Source organism: Trachypithecus francoisi, unplaced genomic scaffold (genome assembly GCF_009764315.1).
Source record: "Trachypithecus francoisi isolate TF-2019V2 unplaced genomic scaffold, Tfra_2.0 Lachesis_group3, whole genome shotgun sequence".
Lineage (NCBI taxonomy): Eukaryota > Metazoa > Chordata > Mammalia > Primates > Cercopithecidae > Trachypithecus > Trachypithecus francoisi.
In genome coordinates, this window is record NW_022681468.1 from 13,265,932 (window position 1) to 13,287,467 (window position 21,536).

The following is a 21,536-nucleotide window of genomic DNA, read 5'->3' on the forward strand; positions in this document are numbered from 1 at the left end:
CCTTTTAATTATGTCAGTTGGAAGACTTATTGAAAGTTCAGGGAGAAAAGTAGTTATAAAATAGTCATTTAGGAGACTGGAAATGTGAATGGACCAGGAAAATACATTATGATTGCCAGGTTGAAGGACCCCAGCCAGTCGAGGTTCATGGCCATTAATTTAAAATGATAGCAGTCAACATTGTGTGTTTTTGTTTTTCTTTTTTTAAATTTTATTTTGTGCATGTGTAGTTGTACTGCATACAATTTCATTTGCAAAATCAGGCAGTGGGGCAGATTTGGCCCATGTGCTATCGCTGGCCAGTCCTGGAGCTATGCTTTCACTGGTCATGTTAAAGAATTCAAGCATGTTTCTTAATTTTCTTTTAACTTCTTGAACCATGCATTATGTGTTTTTACCCAGTCACATTCATCTGATAGGTGCAGGTACCTGTAGAGGGAGAGGTGGTTTTAACACGGGTTGTGTTTAGCCAAGCAAATCTAAAAAGGGAAAGGCCTGAGAGGGTGCAGGCAGGGAGGGATTACATTGATAGCCTTGAGTGTAAGTTGAGTAAGTAGAAAAGACGTGAAGTAGGGGAGGGACAGCAAAAAATACTTGGATCAATACATGATTATCCAGGGAGAGAAGAAATGGTAATCAGAGAATAAGAGACGTGAAAGTAAGATCATGAAGAGGTTGCAGTTATTGGCAAACAATAAGGTCTGCGATGTGACCATGGGTGAGAGCAGCTGAGCTAAGGTGGAGGATAAAAAAAACAATAGCTGGAGAGGGTGCATTCAAGGAAACCAAGTGTCAGGAGTGTCATCTATACTAATATTAAAATCCACAGGAATTACGGCAGGAATAATTTAGGAAATAGTAAGAAGGGCCACGAATCAAATTTGTCAGCAAGTGAGGAAGAGCCAGGGTTTGTGATGGCACAGCAATGCAAGTAGTGGGTACTGTGGTCTGAGGGTATGCAGCTCAGAGCAGAGGTTTCTAGAGACAAGAAGGGAAGGGTCTGGAAGGGGCAGTGTGGAACAAGGAAGATACTGCCCCCGGCCAAGTCCAGTGACATGGGCTGTAGGGAAAGCAATGCCCTTGGGGAGAGCTGGGCTTCCATTAGACTCAGAAGGCAAGGGAAATAGAGGAGAGAGAACACGTGTGAGGAATTTTGCTCATAAAGGACCATGAATTTCCTAGGACACAGGGGAAGGATTTCAGGAGCCAGGGTAACGAGGGAGAAAGCTTCAGAACAGAAGGTATGCAAGGCCTTGTCGAGCTCTGAGTGAGGGATATGAAGGATGACCCAGTACTCTAGGGACTGACATAAACAGAGTGAAGTGCATAGTAAGATGAGTCCTGGACTCCTGGCAGTTAGCAAGGGTAAGGCTGTGCATTTGGGGCAAGTGTCTAGGTCTCCCTCACTACTGATGATGAAGGCAGGAAAGTCTGGGGATGCCTGGGTCATGCTCTGAGCACACAGGACTCCTCCACATGCCCAGCAAGGAGGGGCAGAAGAGATCAGATCAGAGTCAGTGAGAGGCAAAGCCCTATGGAGACATAAAATTATGATGACAGTATAATATATATATGTTATATATTATATATGTTATATAATAGTATATATATGCCATTTTAAAGACATGTTATAATTATCATGTATTTTTCCCTTGTTCTGTTAACAAATGTATGAATACAAAACCACTTTCCTCCCTGGTAGTCTGGGGAACAATCAAACATAAGGGCGAATAAAGAAGGCAACACAGTTGCACACACAAACCTGCACGCTAGAACCTACATGCAACCTACACATCACAGAGACTCATCCTGTGGACCTCAGCTTCGTATGCACCTGCCCTATAGACCTCTATCATTTCTAGGTCAGTGCCATCCTCCTTCCATATGCAGCCATTTTCCTGGCCCCAAACAATAAAAAGGTGTCCCAGTTTTCCTGAAAGCCTTCTTAACTTCTTAAACTTTTTTGTTATGAACAAGGACCCTTTTTTCCCTGCCTGGCTGGAGCATGACCCTTTCTGAATACGCTAATGTTCATTCAACAGAGTTTTACAGCACGTTTTTGAGGTAGACAGCTCTGTCCTATGGGCTAGATGACAGCTAGAAATCTCTGGAAATGCTTGAGGCAAATAAAAAAGCTGGGTGCATCCCCTTAGAAGTTGCTTTTGTGTGGAATAGCGGGAAAACGTGACTAGAATCAGGCACTGCTTCTGTCTGGCCATGTGACCTGGTGCATCACCTCCTCTAAGCCTCAGTATCTTCCTGTATAACATGAGGGGCTAAGCTAGAGGTCTTTAAGACCTTCACCAGTTTTTAACCTTCCACAGTCTATACATCTACTAAAATAATCATCCCTAGCCAATTCCATTTTTTCTAAAGTCCCATTAACTTTTTTTTTTAGATGGAGTCTCACTCTGTCACCAGGCTGGAGTGTAGTGGCGTGATCTCACCTCACTGCAACCCCAGGTTCAAGCAATTCTCCTGCCTCAGCCTCCTGAGTAGCTGGAAAGATAGGTGTGCGCCACCACACCCAACTAATTTTTGTGTTCTTAGTAGAGATGAGGTTTCACCATGTTGGCCAGGATGGTCTCGATCTCTTGACCTTGTGATCTGCCTGCCTCGGCCTCCCAAAGTGTTGGGATTGCAGGCATGAACCACCACACCCAGCCCCATTAACTTATTTTAAAAGATCTGAACTAAGAAATGAAGATGGGTTCTGATCAGTGTCACAGTAACATTACAGAAGACTGTGTTATAGGATGAGATGGATCATGGGCTTGCCATTTCTTTCAAGTTATCTTTCTTAGAAACAACGCCTCCAAGCAAACATAAGAAATGGCCCTGATGCAGGAAATCCATGGGCAGTGACAACTTCGTCACCAAGTGATGACTGTGGGTTAGGGTCTAGGCTGTAACCGGTATTTTTTGGTTTCTGATATTTGGTTAGTATCCACAATCAGCTGTATGCCCTGTAAATGATTATACAGTCAATTCTTAATCATTCTAAGCACTGTTTGCTTTATTTTAGCCCTTCACATTGGTTCCTTCTTTGGACTATATCATAGCTCACTAGTATAGAGCAGAGAAAAAAAGAAAGCAAAGAGTTCAAGTTAACGACTTTTGCTGTTTGAGGAAGGCTAAGATGATACCTGGATTATCCCGATACGAATTAACCAGTGCATCTCATTGCCAAGGGTGGTCAAGAATTGACTGCAGAGTTTAAAACAACAAAAACAGAAACATTTATGGAGCCAGTAGAACCACATCTGCATCCAACATTGTCCACTAAACCGGAAGGATTCAGAGTGATTGCGAAGCCATCATAATGTCACACCCTGACATTATAAGAGTTTGAGTCTGATGCATATTCAACGCCGGTACCCTACCAAACAAGATGCACAAACTTAAAGTTAAGGCTGGGAGAAAGAAGAGAGGCGAGCTTACCTGGATCTTTCTGTTCTCCTAGTTTGTCTAGAATGTTGAAGGAAATGTCGAGGTACTCTCTCTGGATAGCACTGACGGCAATCTTCCTCTGCTTCCTCTGCCTGGGAACAATCTGAATCTTAAATTCGGATTCCTCAGCTCCATCCTCTTCCACCTTCCTTTCAGGATTCTGTTCTGTATCAGATTCTGCACTGGTATCAGGCTTCTCACTTTCTGTGGGGTTCTCCGCATCTTCGGGAACTTTGAGGAGGACGGTTTTTGCCCCTGAACTTGGCATCAGCTCCCCAGGCTTCTCCCCTTCAGTGCCCGGGTCAGGGTGATCATCCAGCGACATCGCAGGGAGAGCAAACGACTTCTGAAGGAGGTCTCGTTTTTGCTTCAGCGTTAGTGGGCTACCACAGGAGAACTCCGGCAGCTCCTCTGGCTTTGAGGATCCTTCGGCATCCATAGGGTCTTCCAGAGTGATGAGGGCAGGGTCTGTGTTCCCTGCTGACTGGTTATTTCCTGAGTCCTTAGAAGAAAAGTCTTTGGAACAGTCTTCCACACTTACTTGCACAAGCGGCGTTGTGCTCAGGCTGAGGACAGAGGGATGGCTGGGGATGGCAGGACAGGAGGCAGCATTTTTACCGGAGGAGCCGTCATTGCCTTGGTTCATCGTCTCCTCTTCTTCATCACTCTCGACTATTCTGAGAGGGGGAAGAGGCTCAAATACAAGAGAGTCGCTGTCGGAGGTTGAGAGTATAGAGTGTTTTTCAGGCCCCGATGTTGAATCTGAGGACAGATCTATCAGATCTAAATCCTCTTTAGGAGCAGGCTTTACTGGCGAGTCAACTTTCACCTCAAACGTCTCCATACAGTTTAACCTAACCTCTGGTATGACAGGCCTTCGAGCATCTGGAAACCCTTCCAGAGCTGGGTTCTCGGGGATTTCACTATTGTCAGGCCTCGTAGCAGAGTTCTGTCTAGAACGTCCAGGGTCGTTTGGTCTTTGTGCGACATACGCAGCTTGGGTCAGAGGCTTCTCTATGTCACACCGATCTATGCACGACTTCCTACGATGTTCGTCTAATGTAAACAAAAGCGAGTCTGCATTCCCTATATCAAGAGATTTTTGTTTGAAAGAGCGCAGCTTTTTTTTCGGAATGCTTTCTTCTCTCACACAGTGGAGAAGGCTGTCTTGTAATGCACCCGTCTCTCTATATTCAGCCAGTTCTATTTCACCTGATCAAAACAGAAAAAGCTAGTACTATTTTACTTGGAGATTTCACCATTTTTTCCCCTCATCCTTGGGCATACAATTGGCATAAATCATCATCACAATCCCAGCTCCACCAGGAGGGAAAACGAATTTTCTGGCCAAGTTTTTGTAAGGTTCGTTCTAATTTCAAAAACTGGAAAATTTAGGAATGAAAGACACCAAAATGGCAGTTTAAGATCTGATTTCCAAAATCGGACTTCAGGATAATTCCTCAGCTCTGTTCATTTGTGCATAGGAGAGGGGATCATTTTTTGGCTGAGGCAGATCTAGGAAACTGTATTCAAATTGTGTGGAAGAGAAGCAAACATTTTGCAACAAATCAAATCAAGCAATGGCCCTCAAAGACGATCATGACATTAATGATGTATCTGTCGATTCACGTATATATATAACTGTGTATATATATATACTGTTTGTGCATACATATATATAAATCAGCGGTATTAAAATGTGTAGTAACATAATAAAATTAAGATTTCACCCCAAACAAACGGTAGAGTACAACATTTCTGCATAAAATTACTAAGAGAAAAAATTCATACTTCTCTGAACATTCATCTCAACCGGCTGATATTTCACCATTTTGCTGCCGCCTATTCTTTTCAATCTTGCAAAAAAAGTTTGAGACTCTTTATTGCAGGGTCCAGTAGGTGTATCATGAATATCAGATTCATCAAAAACACTATCTTCTTCTAATTGGGGAGAGAAAGTCAAAATTACACTTAAGAGGTTATTCTCTCTTAGGCTGTGTCTACACAAGCATTTCAATGAAAGCATTATGGAACAAGGTCTGGGGTAGTTTCTGCACCAGCCCAAGTCTAGCCATGGGTTGGTATTTCATCCAGGCATCAAATTATCTATCTATTGGACAGAGGAAGCTGTTACAAGATTGCCCATCACTTTTCACATGACAACTGGCAGCATTTTTAAAGAGAGGCTTCTCGGGAGTCCAACAGTGCCTTTTTGGGAAACTTTTCCAGTACGCTTAACACCAGATGACACACAGATGTCAGCTACTTTTTCCAGGAGCCTGTGACACTGCTTGGACTTGCCTGTGTTGCGTGGATTTTCAGGCTGATTTGGGGAAAGGAAATTAAACAAAATGAGTGGATCTTGGCCTTTCCAAAAAAGAAAAAAAAAATCTGCCTTTCTGGGATTTGGTAACTGGCATAGACACAGCCTAACAGTACATGCACCTTATATGGTGTGAATGCAAAATACTGTACTCTACATTTGATAATGAGACACGCAACACACAGAAAAAGCTTAGAAAAGCCACTTGTCATCTCAAAAGCTCCACGAATGATTATGGACTGAAAGAGTAAACAAAGGAAAAAGAAAACAGAAAATAACATTTCCTCCTATTAAAGTAAGACTCTTCTCTGAGGAGTTTACCACGTGTAACTATTATGGATCTCATGAATCCCAGAAAGAATCTTTGACACTTACGATCCCTAATCTTTTTTTTTTTTTTTTTTTCGCTCTGTCGCCCAGGCTGGAGTGCAGTGGCCGGATCTCGGCTCACTGCAAGTTCCGCCTCCCGGGTTTACGCCATTCTCCTGCCTCAGCCCCTGGAGTAGCTGGGACTACAGGTGCCCGCCACCTCGCCCGGCTAGTTTTTTGTATTTTTTAGTAGAGACGGGGTTTCACCGTGTTAGCCAGGATGGTCTCGATCTCCTGACCTCGTGATCCGCCCGTCTCGGCCTCCCAAAGTGCTAGGATTACAGGCTTGAGCCACCGCGCCCGGCCGACACTTACGATCCCTAATCTTACATAAACAAATTGGTCACTTCGAATGCCCTATTGAACTTGTTTCTACGTCGTCCTCCCTTCTATACCCATGTGGCCATTTTTAAATCCAAGATAAACCCCAAAATATGTTAATGAGGAAAGAATTGATATGTTGCAACCCACAAAGTTTACTTAACCAATTTTCTTCTTTCATTCTTTTGAAAGGCGAAAGCCACGTACAAAGTGGCAACAGAAAAGGTTACTAAAATGCATTTAATAGCACCATAAATGGAGTTAACCTATTATTCAAGTTGAATATCACTGAACTAATAATGTTTGGCCTGTATGTACATCTACGTATATGACAGATGAGGTTCAGGTGTGATTATGATTATTCAAGTTTTTTTTTTAGCATAAGGGCATTACATGCATCAAGTTTTAAGGACTCATCCTGTTCTAATGCACAAAATTCTACAAGTAAATGAAACTTGAAGCAGTAAATTTTAGATGAAATAACCACACTAAACTTTTTAATTAAATAAAAATAAATGTTAACAATCAAAATGAATTTGTTTTTAAACCCAGTGAACATCCACAAAGATGGGAACGCCTATCAAATTCACATGTTTCTGGGAAAATGGAACACAATAATCTGTTTTACTTCTCTATTTCCTTTTTGGAAAAATATCCTTTGAAAAATGCAGTTTTTCCAACCAATAGTTACGTGATTTGCATTACATAACTTTAAAGCGATTTTCAAAACGCATTGAACAATCAATACTGAAAGACCACAAGATGGCGCCTCCCATCCAGAAAGGTTCATCAGGATTTGGCCCAAACACTTAAGCCCACATTGAAAACATCCATAGCTTAACAGATCTCCCCAATTTCCCGGAGACCAAACCCTAAACTGGTAGACAAGATATTCTTCAGGAAGGATCTGAATGGTACCAGAACTTAAAGAACCTAGTTCTCGAGTTCCATCTGTAGCCAAACTAGATTTCTGGAACATTCAGCAATAACAAACAGTGGAACACTGGCTACAATTTACACTCTTGAGATATCTCCAGAGCAGTCCTACCAAAAGAGACTCTACTAACCTCACAAAGGGTCATTGGACACTTGGTTTTCTCCAAAGACTAGATTAAATGATGTCAATTTAAAATCTAGTCAGCCATGACTTCCACTAAAAACTAAAAATATACACCCTGATTCTTTATGTCTCACCTGAAAACAGGCTGCAATTTTACTCTAGCTAAAGTTGCATTCTACTGCCTCCTTTTAGAAAAAGGTAGCAATAGAAAAAAGTGGTTATAGTGGAGATAACTTACACCTAAGCAGCAAAAATGTTTCATTTCCCTTGCTTTGAATCACTTTGTATTGAATTAAAAGGCTAGGAAAAAGCACTTCAGCAAACTTAGACTCCATTGAAACTGTATGAGCACAAAGGTCAGGAGCAAACTAGAGACCTACAAAGAATGGCTCCACTGTGTGCTAACCAAGACTTACTTTATAGCCCAAAAACGAGATGCTTCTAATACGTAAGAAAAGGCTTATGAAGGCTCCTGAATCAAACAGCAGAAAATATTTTACAAAATATTATTTCTTACAATATAGACTTTAGAAGCATATCAATTATTCTTCTCGAATGCTCAATTTTAAAGTTAAAGCAGCAACATTCATGGGAGGCTGGAAAATTAAGAAAGCGATTTTCTTTTTACTCCAGAATGATATCTGGGAACACTCCTGTATCTAATAAGAAAACATTGTCCAGAAATCTATTATGTATTGAAGCTAGGTTTGGGATGCAATTTAGATATGTACCTTTTTCTTTTTCGCTGTATCTGCTTATGTTACTGTTGTCACTGTACAAAGGTCCTGCCGTGGCATGCGGCTTGCAGCTATGATACTGCGCATTGAGTGTATTCACTGTTATGTGAATCAGATGCAGCAGGATCTTGCTGATATCACAGTCTCGGTATGGATACTGCCCAATGAAATGAGGGAGAAAAAGATAAATGGTTATTTTAAAGGGTAAGTTTTTCCACCTGATCTTGCCAGATACTGTTTGCAGTATCTCTTGGGGATAAATATATATATATATGAGAGAGAGAGAGAGAGAGAGAGAGAGAGAGAGAAGTAGAAAGAGATTCTGTTCATGGCCTTATTTATTTGTTTAGTTAGAGACAGGGTCTCATTCTGTCACCCAGGTTGGAGTGCAGTGGTGTGATCATAGCTCACTGCAGCCTCAACCTACTAGGCTCAGGTGATCTTCCCACCTCAGCCTCCCAAGTAGGTGGGACCAGGCATGTGCAATCATGCTTGGCTAATTTTTTGCTGAGACAGGATTTCACCATGTTGCTCAGGCTGGGCTCAAACTCCTGTACTCAGGCAACCCACCCACCTCGGCCTTCCATAAGTGCTGGGATTACAGGAGTGAGCCACCACGCCCTCCTCCATGGCCTTATTTTTACAAGGGACTATATTCCTTTCCTCCTTCACCAAACCACTGACAGCAAGGCATGCCAGTTCATAGTTACAGTTTTTTTCAAGAAAATTATCTGGCATAAACATTTAGCAGGTGAATACAATTTCAGATACCTTCTTTGTTTTCTGAAATAATAATTAATACTTAGATAAAACATGAGACTGAGTATAAACCCTATAAACAGAGGTTCTTGATCAATAGCCTACCATTTATCATTCTTTGTTTTAAACATTTTTAGAGCACGTATCGACAGGGCCTCCCATTTCTATTTTCATTTCAATAGCTCTTTGGTTCTTAACAGTAATTGCATATCCTGATCTTCCTTCCGAAGGTCAAACTTTTATTCTACAAAATTTTCAACTAAAGACTCAGGTGTTCTCCTTATGCTCTCTAAGAGAACCATTGCATCTAAAACAGCAGTGACCACCCAGCTCACCTTGTAAAGGATGACAAGCAAGGCCTTCAACCACATCTGCCGGATGTGAGGCTTTAGGGACCAGAGGGAGCAACGAGGTGGCTGTTGGAAATAATGCCGGAGTTGAGGACAAGAGCAGTATTTGAGCACCTGAACCACTAAGGGGAGAAGGTGTTTTCCCAAGTTAATGTTATAGTCCATAACCTGAAATAGAAAAAATATTAATAACTGATGGAAAACTACAAAGAACACTCAGAAGGCAAAAGGAAAAATGTGAGCCATCCCAGTGGTTAAAATTTTTAACAGGCAAAATATTTAACAGGCATCCCACAAAATGTTAAAAGTAATGGCTAGCACGCAAGAAGGAGGAAAAGTCCAATCTCCCTCACAAAAAATTGTTGAAACTTGTAAATGAAAATAGTTTTAATCTAATTAATTATTGATTTCAGTACCTATTGAAAATAAAATTTTATCCATTCAACTATTAACCAGAGTTAAACTAGACAATGAAGAGACCTAATATTGGTAACCACCTGCAGAAATGGGAATTCCTGGACAACCGGCAATACTTGGTTCAATCTTTGAACCAAGTATTATGCCAACCAAACTTGGTATAATCTTTCAGGAGAACAATTTAGCAATATGCACTCAGGAATAACAAAAAGCACATGGCAGGTGCAGTGACTCATGCCTGCACTCCCAGCACTTTGGGAGGCTGAGGCAGATAGATTGCTTGAGCCCAAGAGTATGAGACCAGCTTAGGCAACATGGCGAAACCCTGTCTCTACCAAAAATACAGGAAGTTAATTCGGTGTGGTAGCACACACCTATACTCCTAGCTACTCGGGAGGCTGAGCTGGGAGGATCCTCTGAGCCTGGGATGTCGAGGCTGCGGTGAGCCATGATCATACCACTGCACTCCAGTCTGGGCTACCAGAGTGAGACTCTGTCTCATAAAAAGAAAAAAAAAAGGAAAAAAAGAAAGAAAGAAAAAGCACATACTCCCAATACAATCATTAAATATATCCCAAAGAAATAATCAGCCAAGTGTTCCAAAATGTATGTACAAAGAAATTCAACATGGCTTTGTTTATAGTCACCCCAAACTGAAATCAACCTCCATATTCAATAATATGGGATTAGACAAATAAAATACTGTTTGTATAACTACAGAATACTATGTAACCATTACACAGAATATGACACACATTTATTTACATGATATAAACGTCATAATAAATTTTAGGTTTAAAAAGGTTGCACCAAAATCTCAGAAATCACCACTAAAGAACTTAACCATGTAAGGAGACACCACCTGTTTGCCAAAAACCCATTGAAGCAAAAAAATTTTTAAAAGGTGGCATATATATCAGTATGTATAATATGAACCTATTATTGTAAAAATGTGTGGACATATGTATGTGAGTATGAAATTTATGTATGTATATAAATGGAGGGAGCAATATATGCCAAAATATTAGGAAGCTATTTTTGACACAGGTTTTCTGGAGTTATATAAACCCCATATAAAAAGTTAATTTTTAATATTTAGCTTTTATATATATATATATATATATATTTTTTTTTTTTTTTTTTTTTTTTTGAGATGGAGTCTCACTCTGTCACCCAGGCTGGAGTTTAGTGGTGCAATCTTGGCTCACTGCAACCTCTGCCTCCCAGGTTCCAGCGATTCTCCTGTCTCGGCCTCCCCAGTAGCTGGCACTACAGGCGCACATCACCACGCCTGGCTAATTTTTGTATTTTTAGTACAGATAGGGTTTCACCATATTGGCCAGGCTGGTTTTGAACTCCTGACTGCATGATCTGCCCACCTCGGCCTCCCAAAGTGCTGGGATTATAGGCATGAGCCACCATGCCTGGCCTTGATTTTAGCTTTTATTTCTAAAGTAAATATGCATAATGTGGATTTAGAGGGTGGGGGGAAGAGGGAGGGAGCGTTTGGTATCTGAAACAGTGACAGCTGAGAAAAAGTGGTGATCAACCCAGTTATCAGCATCAGCACAGGACGGCTGCTTATCTTTGTTCATTACATTACAATCTATTTCAGCTAACTGACAATAACAGCTATCATCTATCGAGTTCCTACCATGAGACAGGCATGAATCAAGGTGCTTTGCAATAGGTTTTCACTAATCTATCAAAAAAGGAAATCTGTGTTACCAATAAGCAAGCAAGCAGAGAGTGCCTAAGCCCTAGCAACTAACAACAGAGGCGGAGCTGAAATTCACGCCCACATCTCTCTAGCCCCAAGTCCTGTAATTTTACAGATTGGTGCAGCTGTTCTGGAGAGTGAGCTTTGTAGCACTGACCAAATTAGGTATACATTTACCCCACGACCCAGCAATTCTTCTGGATCCATCTCCCTAAGGAATTCTCATATTGGCTGATAAGGTGTGTATACATAGATGCCTATTACTGAACTGTTTGGGGTAGTGAGGCATTGGGAGCAATATGAGTCCATCACTAGGGGAATAGATGAGTAAAGTATGGTGTCTGCCCACCATGGCATGCAATACAACAGTTAGAAGTAGCAGACACACATGGAAAAGCCAGTGATGATGGTATGGCAAAAAGTTAAGTTGTATGATTAATTCAGCTCTCTCCACCTGAAACCAAAAAGGGAAAAGTTTTTTAAACACACACACACACACACACACACACACACACAACCACAGAAACCCAAACAAAAAAGGCCGAGTGCGGTGGCTCATGCCTGTAATCCCAGCACTTTGGGAGGCCGAGGTGGGCGGATCATTTGTGGCCGGGAGTTCAAGACCAGCCTGACCAACACGGGGAAACCTCGTCTCTATTAAAAATACAAAAAAATGAGCCGGATGCGGTGGCAGGCGACTGTAGTCCCAGCTACTTGGGAGGCTGAGGCAGGAGAATGGCGTGAACCCGGGAGGCGGAGCTTCCAGTGAGCCGAGATCGTGCCACTGCACTCCAATCTGGCAACAGAGCGAGACTCCGTCTCAAAAACATACATACATACATACATACATAAATACATAAATAAAACCACACCAACAAAAAATAATCCTATACTCTCTTATTGTTTAATGGATACAGAGTTTCAGTTTAGGATGATAAAAACGTCTGAGGATGGACAGTGGTGATGGTTACACAACATAAAAGTGCGCAATGCCACTGAACTATACACTTAAAACTGTTAAAATGGCAAATTGTAGGTATATTTTACAAAACAAAAAAATCTCCCACACTCCCTTGATGATACCAGGCTACCAATTCTTTTTTTTTTTTTTTTTTTTACTGTGGAAGAAAATGTTTAATAAAATGGCCATTTTAATAGAGAAATGTGAATTTGAGTGTGTAAAAGCAAATGGAAAGTAGCTGAAACACACAGAGAAAACAAGTCTTTCCATAGTTCCAACTTTAGCTGTTTTACACTAAACAAAATATTGGAACATGTGAATATTAGAAACTCCTTCTAACTGGAAAGATTTCTTCAGCAACATACAATTGAAATTAATATAAACTAAAATTATAATTTTTAAAATAGAATTAACCAAATTTAAGTATTTTTAGTTAGCAATTGAAAAAAAAATAAGCACAGTGATCTAGAAACCAAATATACTGGCTGGGTGTGGTGGCTCACGCCTGTAATCACAGCTCTTTGGGAGGCCGAGGCAGGCGGATCACAAGGTCAGGAGATCAAGACCATCCTGACTAACACGGTGAAACCCCGTCTCTACTAAAAATACAAAAAAATAGCCAGGCGTGGTGGCGGGCGCCTGTAGTCCCAGCTACTTGGGAGGCTGAGCCAGAAGAATGGCGTGAACCCGGGAAGCAGAGCTTGCAGTGAGCCAAGATCACGCCACTGCACTCCAGCCTGGGCAACAGAGCAAGACATGGTCTCAAAAAAAAGAAAAGAAATCAAATATACTAAAATGATTATGTAACTATCATATGAAGGTACAGACATTCTTCATATGCTACAAGGTTAGCATCTCTCTCGCTCTCTCTCTCACACACACACACACACCACACACACACACACACAGTCTCTCTCATTCTCTCTCTCACTATTCCTCAGTCAGGCTACCAATTCTTACTAATCTTCACATTCCCCTCCACATACTCCTGCATAACACCGAGCAATTTGTACAAACCTTTATGCTGAACCAGTGTTGGCTACATGGTACGTAATGCCTTGCTTCTACTAAAAGTATAAGGGTGTGACTTCTGAAAGCTGTTATTACACTCACTTGGGCAATTCCTGCAATGAATGCATTAAAGCAAGTTGACAGGCGCATTTTTTGAGGTGCAATCATGAAGCAACCTTCCTGCTGGTCATAGCCGAGTAAGACGTACAGGTGTCGCTTGACCGTGTTGAAGGCCTTTGCACTGCTGATGTCTGACTCGGCGCTGCTCTCGTCCTTGGCCATGAACTTCATGAGCACCGTGATCAGCTGGTGAACTGTCTGGTGGTCGATCCCAGCGTCTTCTGGGAGCAGGTCCTTGATGGTGTTGTCATTCTCGGGAGACTGTTGTCCTGTCAGTAGAAGAAAGGCTGTGAGTGGGTGGCTCTTTCACAAGTGAAGTGACACTAAAATCTCTCTTATATATTGAAAAAGCACCCTTGTTTCTGCTTCTACAAAACTTTCTGCTCCAGACAGAATTTAAGAAACTTAAAGGCACAATATGGCCTTGTAGGCAGAGCCCTAGTCCGGGGGTGAAAGTTACTGTATTCATCAACAACCAAGTAATCTGGGAGAATTAACGGAATGGCAATAAAAATAGGGTGCTATGAAGCAATGTTATCCTGAAACAGCAAGACAAATGCCTAAATACATTTTGCATTTAGCAAATTTTTTAATACGTTGGCAAAGTTTTATCCTCAGTGATAAAGGAAGTTTCCCTTCCAGCTTTGTAAAATAAGCATGTAAGAATAACCACAAAACACTATAGCCTAAAACCCATTGAGGACAAAACCACTGGGTTATTCTGTTTAAATTATTATCTCAATTCATTTATGTTCACGAATCAGCTAGTGCAAAAAAAAAAAATCTTTTCCAAACCCTGAGATATTAGCAGTAGGTTCTCTTTAAATGAAATAGTCAAAATTATAAATAGCAAATTATAAGCCCTGTTGTATGTCATGAGAAACATACAAGGAAGGGAGAGGACACAAACAGAAAGAGAGCGAAGCATGAACTTTTAAAAACAGAAAAACACCACATGAAGGTGAGCGGAAAGGTCACATGGAAAGAAAAAAATACCTTAGCCCTTGGCTTCCTCTTAACCTAGTAAATAATGGCATCTGAGCAGCACCCTGACATTGACTTTCTCTGTTATTTTTCAAAGTCAGAAATTACCTGTCTCCCTTTGTTCTTCTGCCACTTCTTATCAGGTTTGGTTTAGGACTTTGGCAGAAGGAAGACTGATATTTGCTCTTCTATATTTATGGTTTGGGGATTATTCAAAATACTCTTGTCCTTTTTTTTTTTTTTATAGCAACATTAGAATTTCTAAATTGAAAACAAAGGTTTTGTCTGGTGGGTTAGATCAGCACACTGGCATTCTCATCTCTCATCCTGCAAGGAAATATTCTACTAAACGATGACAAGCTTTGGTTACAAACCATTATAAACCAAGCCTTGGTTACACCCATTATAATTATGGTGTAAAGGATGCAACAAAGAGTTAGGTAGTAACTTATACCTATTAACTCCTCAGTTAATTTGGCAAAATCTCAGCCTTTCAGGACACAGCCAAGAGAAGCGAGGCATCAGAAATGTTTCCGGGAATTGCAGAAATTTGCTGTCTCAAGCCCAAATACTTTTTCTCTGGGATAGTAGCATGAAGGTCAAATTCAGAATTTACCAGTTTAGACCTGCACATAAAGTAACAAGCTTGGTTGTCGAGTTTCCCAGAGAATCAGATGAATGTTGGTCTGTTCAAAAGTGAACTGCTGAGAAGGGATAGTTGACAGTAAGTGAAGAGGTAGCAGAGGCAGCTTAGTGTAAGAGCCTCTAATACAGAGAAAACCATCTGACACACGTCAGTATGATTCCGGGACACTCACACTTTTCTGTCTCATAGAATCTGTGCATGAAGGAATGAATATGTATGATGCACTCTAGAGAAACTTTTCATCAAAAATTATTCAAATAAAACCTAAGAATTTGTTTATTACAGTGTTTCACATGCAGGATGATCAATAAATTGTTAATATAATTACTTATAAGGCATGCATCAGGAAAAAAATCAATTTATGTGGAACACCCTATTTCAATGAGAGGCTGGAAATGTAAAGCATCACAGCATGTGGTTAAATTAAATGTTTGTAATATAGGATTTGACCAAATACAATACCTATGTAAATCCTTGTAAGGCAAAATAGAAAAAGTTTACAGGGCTATTTTTTCAGCATTGAAAAATAGTTTACTGAGGCTGGGCATCGTGGCTCACACCTATAATCCCAGCACTTTGGGAGGCCAAGGTGGGAGAATCACTTGAGCCCCCAGGAGTTTGAGACCAGCCTAGGAAACATGACAAGACCCGGTCTCTACAAAAAATACAAAAATTAGCTGGACGTGGTGGTGCACACCTGTAGTCCCAGCTACTCGGGAGGCTGAGGCAGGAGGATCACTTGAGCTTGGGAAGTTGAAGCTGCAGTGAGCTGTGATCATGCCACTCTACTCCAGCCTGGGCAACAAAGCAAGACCTTGTCTCAAAAAAAAAAAAAAGAAAGAAAGAAAGAAAGAAAAAAGAAAAAGAAAAGAAAAACATTTACTCTTGATTTGTTTTTCCACTTGAGTATTACTTTACAACTAGAAGGACATTATTGCTTTGGACATGTTTGGGCCAAGAATATGACAGGACTCCCTGCAGGGTTCAATGTTATTGTAGCAGCAAGTAATGGCTGTTACAATATAGCTTCAGTCTTCAATTCCTTTTAGCTCTGGGGTGCAAGGTTGAAGAGAACATGTATCACTCAGTCCTGCTCAGCCACCTCATGTCCACACTGGCTCAACAACAAAGTCCCAAAGTTAAAAACTGGAACTGGAGAGTGTTTGAGAGGAAGTTGCTCCTTTGTTTTATAGTGCTGAGAATCTAGGAACCTCAATACAGAAGAAAGGGAGCTCCCAGCAAGGCCCAACTGGGACCCTGCCCCTGTTTCCTTCCATCCCAATTCAAGTCTAGAAAATAGACCATCAGACTTCAGCTTAAACATTTCAAAACTCTTCTTCTCATTACAAGTGGGCATGTTTCTACACAATGTGTAACCCTGAGTTTTCCCATCACATCAGATTTTCCTGATGACTGTCATTTCATACATGCCCATCTCACTGTAGATCATTTTCACGGATCTTAAGTTTGCTGCTTTCCCTGAATAGCAAGTAATGAGTGATCTTTAACAAATGTACTGAAAAAAGAACATTTATGGAAACTTTTGCATAAAAAAATTTTAATCTCTTTTTATTCTAATAATTTACCCCTCCAGTGTGGGCTCTGCAAGTCTATACTTTGTTTATTGCCTCTCTTTGAAATAGAGTAAGCTTGTGACTGGTGCACTCTTTATAAAGACAAGTTATCTTAATCAAATCCCTAAGAAAAATGAGCTGAGATGTTCTCTATTGATAAAGACAATAGTAATGTTTTAACCTAGAAAAGGTATGAAATTTCCATTTTAAAACTAAATGCCTACAAGTATTTTCTCTAAGGAAAACAAAACGCTTAATAGTTTTGAATTCTAGTCTGTGAAATTTCTATATCTGTCCTAACCATAAAGATTTAACATGTTAAAAGGTCTAATTTTATATTTTCTATAAAGAGAAAATAGAATTATATTTATAATTATAATTACGGAGGCAGAGCTATACCTACCATACCTTTAATGTGGAGTGAGTCCATTACAATCTGTCCACAGAGCTGTATAACTGATTGAAACTCCAAAGTGTAATATAGCATTATTTATTCAGATGATTTGAAACCAGGCAGGATCAGGATCTGCTTTTCCAGACTTATCTCCTATTATTTCACCCGAAATGGTCAACATTCTTACAAGCTGGGCTACTCGTGGATCTCAGAATGGAGCCAATGTTTTTCCCTCTTTGCACGTTTGCTCATGGTGCCCTCTTCACCTTGCAAAGTGGTTCTCTATCCTCCCCCAACAATTTTGTGCTATAAACAGGTCCCCAAAAGCCATTCTTATTAGATATACCCAATATTCCTCTCAGCAATTCGATGTGATCCCTAAATTCTTTAAATTTCTAAGGACAAGAAAGGAGGGAGGACAGAAGAGAAAAAGAAGAATGGAGGAAAATTTCCTTTAGCATTTTGCTAACTCCCATGTGGCCAATAACAATTTTGCAAGGCAGAACATTTTGTCTATTCAATTGCCTTAATACTCCAATAAGAACACAGGCTTCTTGAAGGCAAATGACGTATTTTATCCATTTTTATATCCCTCATAGAATAGGGGTCAATGTCTGACATAGAGTAGATACCTATTATACATAAATGTCTGTCAAAGTGCACTACATTCAAATAAATATGTCAGAGCTTACATTCTGTATAAGAGAAAAATTGATAGAGTCCCAAAACAGCAGGAATCTGGGAATGTTTCTCTATGTGAATTGACTCACTGACCCCTCTGCCAAACCAACAAGTGACAATTAGGTAGAGGAAGAAAGGATCCTTCCATGAGCTTACTCTGTACTTGGTCCAGGGCAGCCAATGAGTAAGCACTATAAATGAGGTTCCATTCCATAGGCAGCTCTCACTACACTGCCTCACTCATCTCCCTGCCTTCTTACCTCAGTGTTCGGTTATATGTGCACACATCCACAGCAGGGCTGGAAAGCTGGGGCAGTAGCTAACTTCATATCCTCCTATGCTCCCCATCCCTGCCTTTTCTCCTTCCTATTCCACATTGTATCATCATATGTTTATGTCTCATCCATCAATCAAGCCTGGCTGAAAAGCCACCTGTCCACGAGACCTTCCCTGATGTCTCCAGCTGGTAGAAAGCTCCCCTGCTTTGCATTTGACATGACTCACCCTACGTACTGTCACTTTCACTCAAGATGAGAGTTTACTGATGTTCATACTTAATATCCCTTACTTGGCCATAAATAAGTTAAGAGTATAAAAATTTTCAAAGCATCTGTGTATTTCCTAGTCCAGCAGGTGTAAAATAAATACTTGTTGAACAAGCATTTGTGGCACACACCTGTAATCCAAGCTACTTGGGAGGCTGTGGTGAGAGGATCCCTTGAGCCCAGAAGCTCAAGACCAGCCTGAGCAACATAGCAAGACCCCAACTCAGAAAAAGTATTTGTAATGTTTGTTGAACAAAAATTGTCATTTCCCAAAAATATAACTTCAAACAAGAGTATTCCTATAAAAACAACTGTACTCTGACTTACTGGATCTTAATGGTCAATAGGCATTTTGCAAGTTAGTGAAGAAGTGAATTGTAAACCATCTGTAGAAAGAAAGAGCCCAAAGAAAAGTTATTTGGAATTCTAGGCGGGGACACTAAGAAGACAGGAAAGGTCAAGGCAAGAGTGCTTTATTGGTCCTAACTAGTAGTGGGCACCTTCTCTTATGGATACAAATGCAGGCCAAGAGATCTCTAGGTTTCTCTGCAGGCTGAGGCAGAACTTAAGAGTATGCAAGTCCCACAAGAAATGGGGATAGCTCTGGACCAATCTGGGGTCCTAACTGGCAAAGTCCTTTGGTCTGGACACTCATGGCCTTAAGCCACTCTGTAGCAGGCTTGAAAGCCCAGGCCAACTCCATAACCAGACTGGTGTCCTCATGTCCCACAGGGCAGAAATACCCTAAGACCAGTTCATCGAGAGGTAGTTGTGGTAGAAAGCAAGCAAGCCTAGTCCCTTAGATGCCAGCTTCCGTTCTGATCCTAACTAGTCAGTCATACATGACCTTAAGCAACCACCGAAGCAGAATCACTTAATCCCTCACTACATCAGTTTTCCTGTAAGTAAAGAGATACTATATATACAGGAAGGATTATCATTATTACATACCTATTTTTGTTTAATTATGCGCTCCAGGCGATGAGGAACACGATATAATTAAGTACCCTATGTTCACATGGGACTGATACCATTAGTTCAGTATTGTGCTTATATAGCATAACAACTGCTGCATTCTATTCAATTAATCTTCATCAGTGTTCTAAATACATGAAGACAAAATTTCCTGGTTCTTACGCACCAGTGAAAGTACTCCCTATGTCCAAGCATACAAATTGCAGATTAGCAGTTAAAAAGATTGTGTATCCCATCAATTAGGATGAAATGAAGCTGCTGAATTCCTACTGGCACTTACTTCCTTGTTAGAGAGCTCAGGACCTCTGGGCTTGAGACCCAGATCTGTCACTAATAAGCTTGTTCTTTTGTGAGAATCTCAGTTTCTTCCTCTACAAAATGAGACTGTTAACACATTGCTAATGTTTCAGCTATAAGATCCTATGAATTTCATTTAGATGCACAAAGACTTTGATTTGAAAAGACATAGAGGAACGTGACTCTCTACAAACCTTGCAGAGTATACCTTCTATAGAAAACAGAATTTTCTATTCCATTTTCTGTGGGTACCATGTAAAGGTTAAGATCAGAGAGTCATAAATTGTAAATCCACTGCCAAAAAGTTCAACTTAAACAGCAGTTAAATTTAAATCTTGTTGTATAAAGGGGCATCTGCTTTATTTCAAGTCTAATCAACAAGAGGTCTGCAAAGAGGACCTCATTACTTGGACCAAATGAAAGTATGTTCATTAAGTAGCACGTTCTTCAGTTTCCATTTAATTACTGTCTTAAACCATTCTCCACAATCTTATGATAAATCTGGTATGTCCTTGCTTCCAAGTTAGAAACAGTCAGGGTCCAGTAAATAATAATGCAAAAATGGAACACTACAGTAGTTTGAAATTGCCTTCTAAGCTGAGCCAGCTATTTCCATATCTAAGCAAATTTTGCTTATGCTGGTGTCATGTAAATTACCTTTCCTGAAGTTTTAGCTTCACATTTAATTTAAACAATGCTGTTATCTGCCTCTTTTCCATCTGGCCACTTTTGGTGGAATAATTAGATGCCTGAAGGCTTTTTTTAACTGCAAGAAACACATGTACATGTTTTCCCACAATGATATAAGGGGACTTCTCGGGCTGGATTGTTTAAATGGATAATTATTATGAAAGACTAGCTTCTCAGCTAAGCTTTAAGAGACAAGCTAGACTAAAATAAAGATAATTTATGAAACTGCCTAAGAACAATCTCAAAAATGCCTCACTGAAGGGAAACTGCATGGATTTCATATTTCTAATGAAGCTTTGAATCAGAAGTTCTTATTTCTATTCTTTAAAACAAAAAAAATCACAGCACAGTAGTGTACATGAGTGATGTGTAAGGCAAGGTAGAGAGACTCTACCAAATGTTTGCTATTCCTTTTTTTCTCATCAATTGTGAAAGAGAAAAGACTTTGGCCACCATCTGCTGTCTGCATAGATGATCTCTGGGATTTTCTCTCTCCCCTCCCACTCCGGACTCCCTCTCTTTCAAACATCCTTTTTATAACGCATAACGCACATGATCTTTAAAGTCTCCTCACTTGAAATTTTCCTTCTGAGAGTGTCTGCACCATTCTGAAAAGTTTATTGTAAAACTAGTAGTCTTAGATGAAAACTCCAATGTTCTATAGCATGACACATAGGTGGCAGTTACCAGATTTGTTTTTGACTAATAAGTAGGTATTCAGAACCTTCACCGTCTTCCCAGTGAGTCACGACACCATTCGCGTGGAGCCTCCTTGCCAATGCCCCTTCAACTCTTAGGCTACTTCATGATAAATTGTAATACATCACAGAACATCAAATGATCGTTAAAGTGTATCATGCTATGGTCCTCCACATAGAAGAAATTCTCCTTTCTCTGAGAAACAGAAATGCATGTAGAGTTGCAAAGAATCAGGAATGGCTAAGGGGATGAGCGGATGACAGTGGTTCAAATGTATAACCTTTTAAAATGTAAATGAAATGTATGGTTTTCCTATAGCAGATATATATATGAACAAAATATTTCTATGTGTAAAGACACATACAAATATCAATACTACGGATAGCTCTAGTCATACTGGCTCTCTGGGGAAAGGTGCAGACTCGGGTGATACGATGCTTCTTACTGGACCAA

The 21,536-nt window shown here is 40.4% G+C and overlaps 1 protein-coding gene across 3 annotated transcripts in view; it reads right to left on the reverse strand.

The window, feature by feature from the left end:
* The window catches only part of UNC79 (unc-79 homolog, NALCN channel complex subunit), a 287,744-nt gene that overhangs the window by 82,409 nt on the left and 183,799 nt on the right, over positions 1-21,536 (reverse strand). For all 3 annotated transcript variants that reach the window (XM_033191506.1, XM_033191504.1, XM_033191507.1), the window contains 5 exons: positions 13,581-13,867; positions 9,355-9,537; positions 8,255-8,417; positions 5,242-5,391; positions 3,442-4,662 (listed from right to left, as the gene is read on the reverse strand). In XM_033191506.1, coding sequence (XP_033047397.1) covers positions 3,442-4,662; positions 5,242-5,391; positions 8,255-8,417; positions 9,355-9,537; positions 13,581-13,867 — 2,004 coding nt within the window. The remainder of the gene's footprint in view (positions 1-3,441; positions 4,663-5,241; positions 5,392-8,254; positions 8,418-9,354; positions 9,538-13,580; positions 13,868-21,536) is intronic.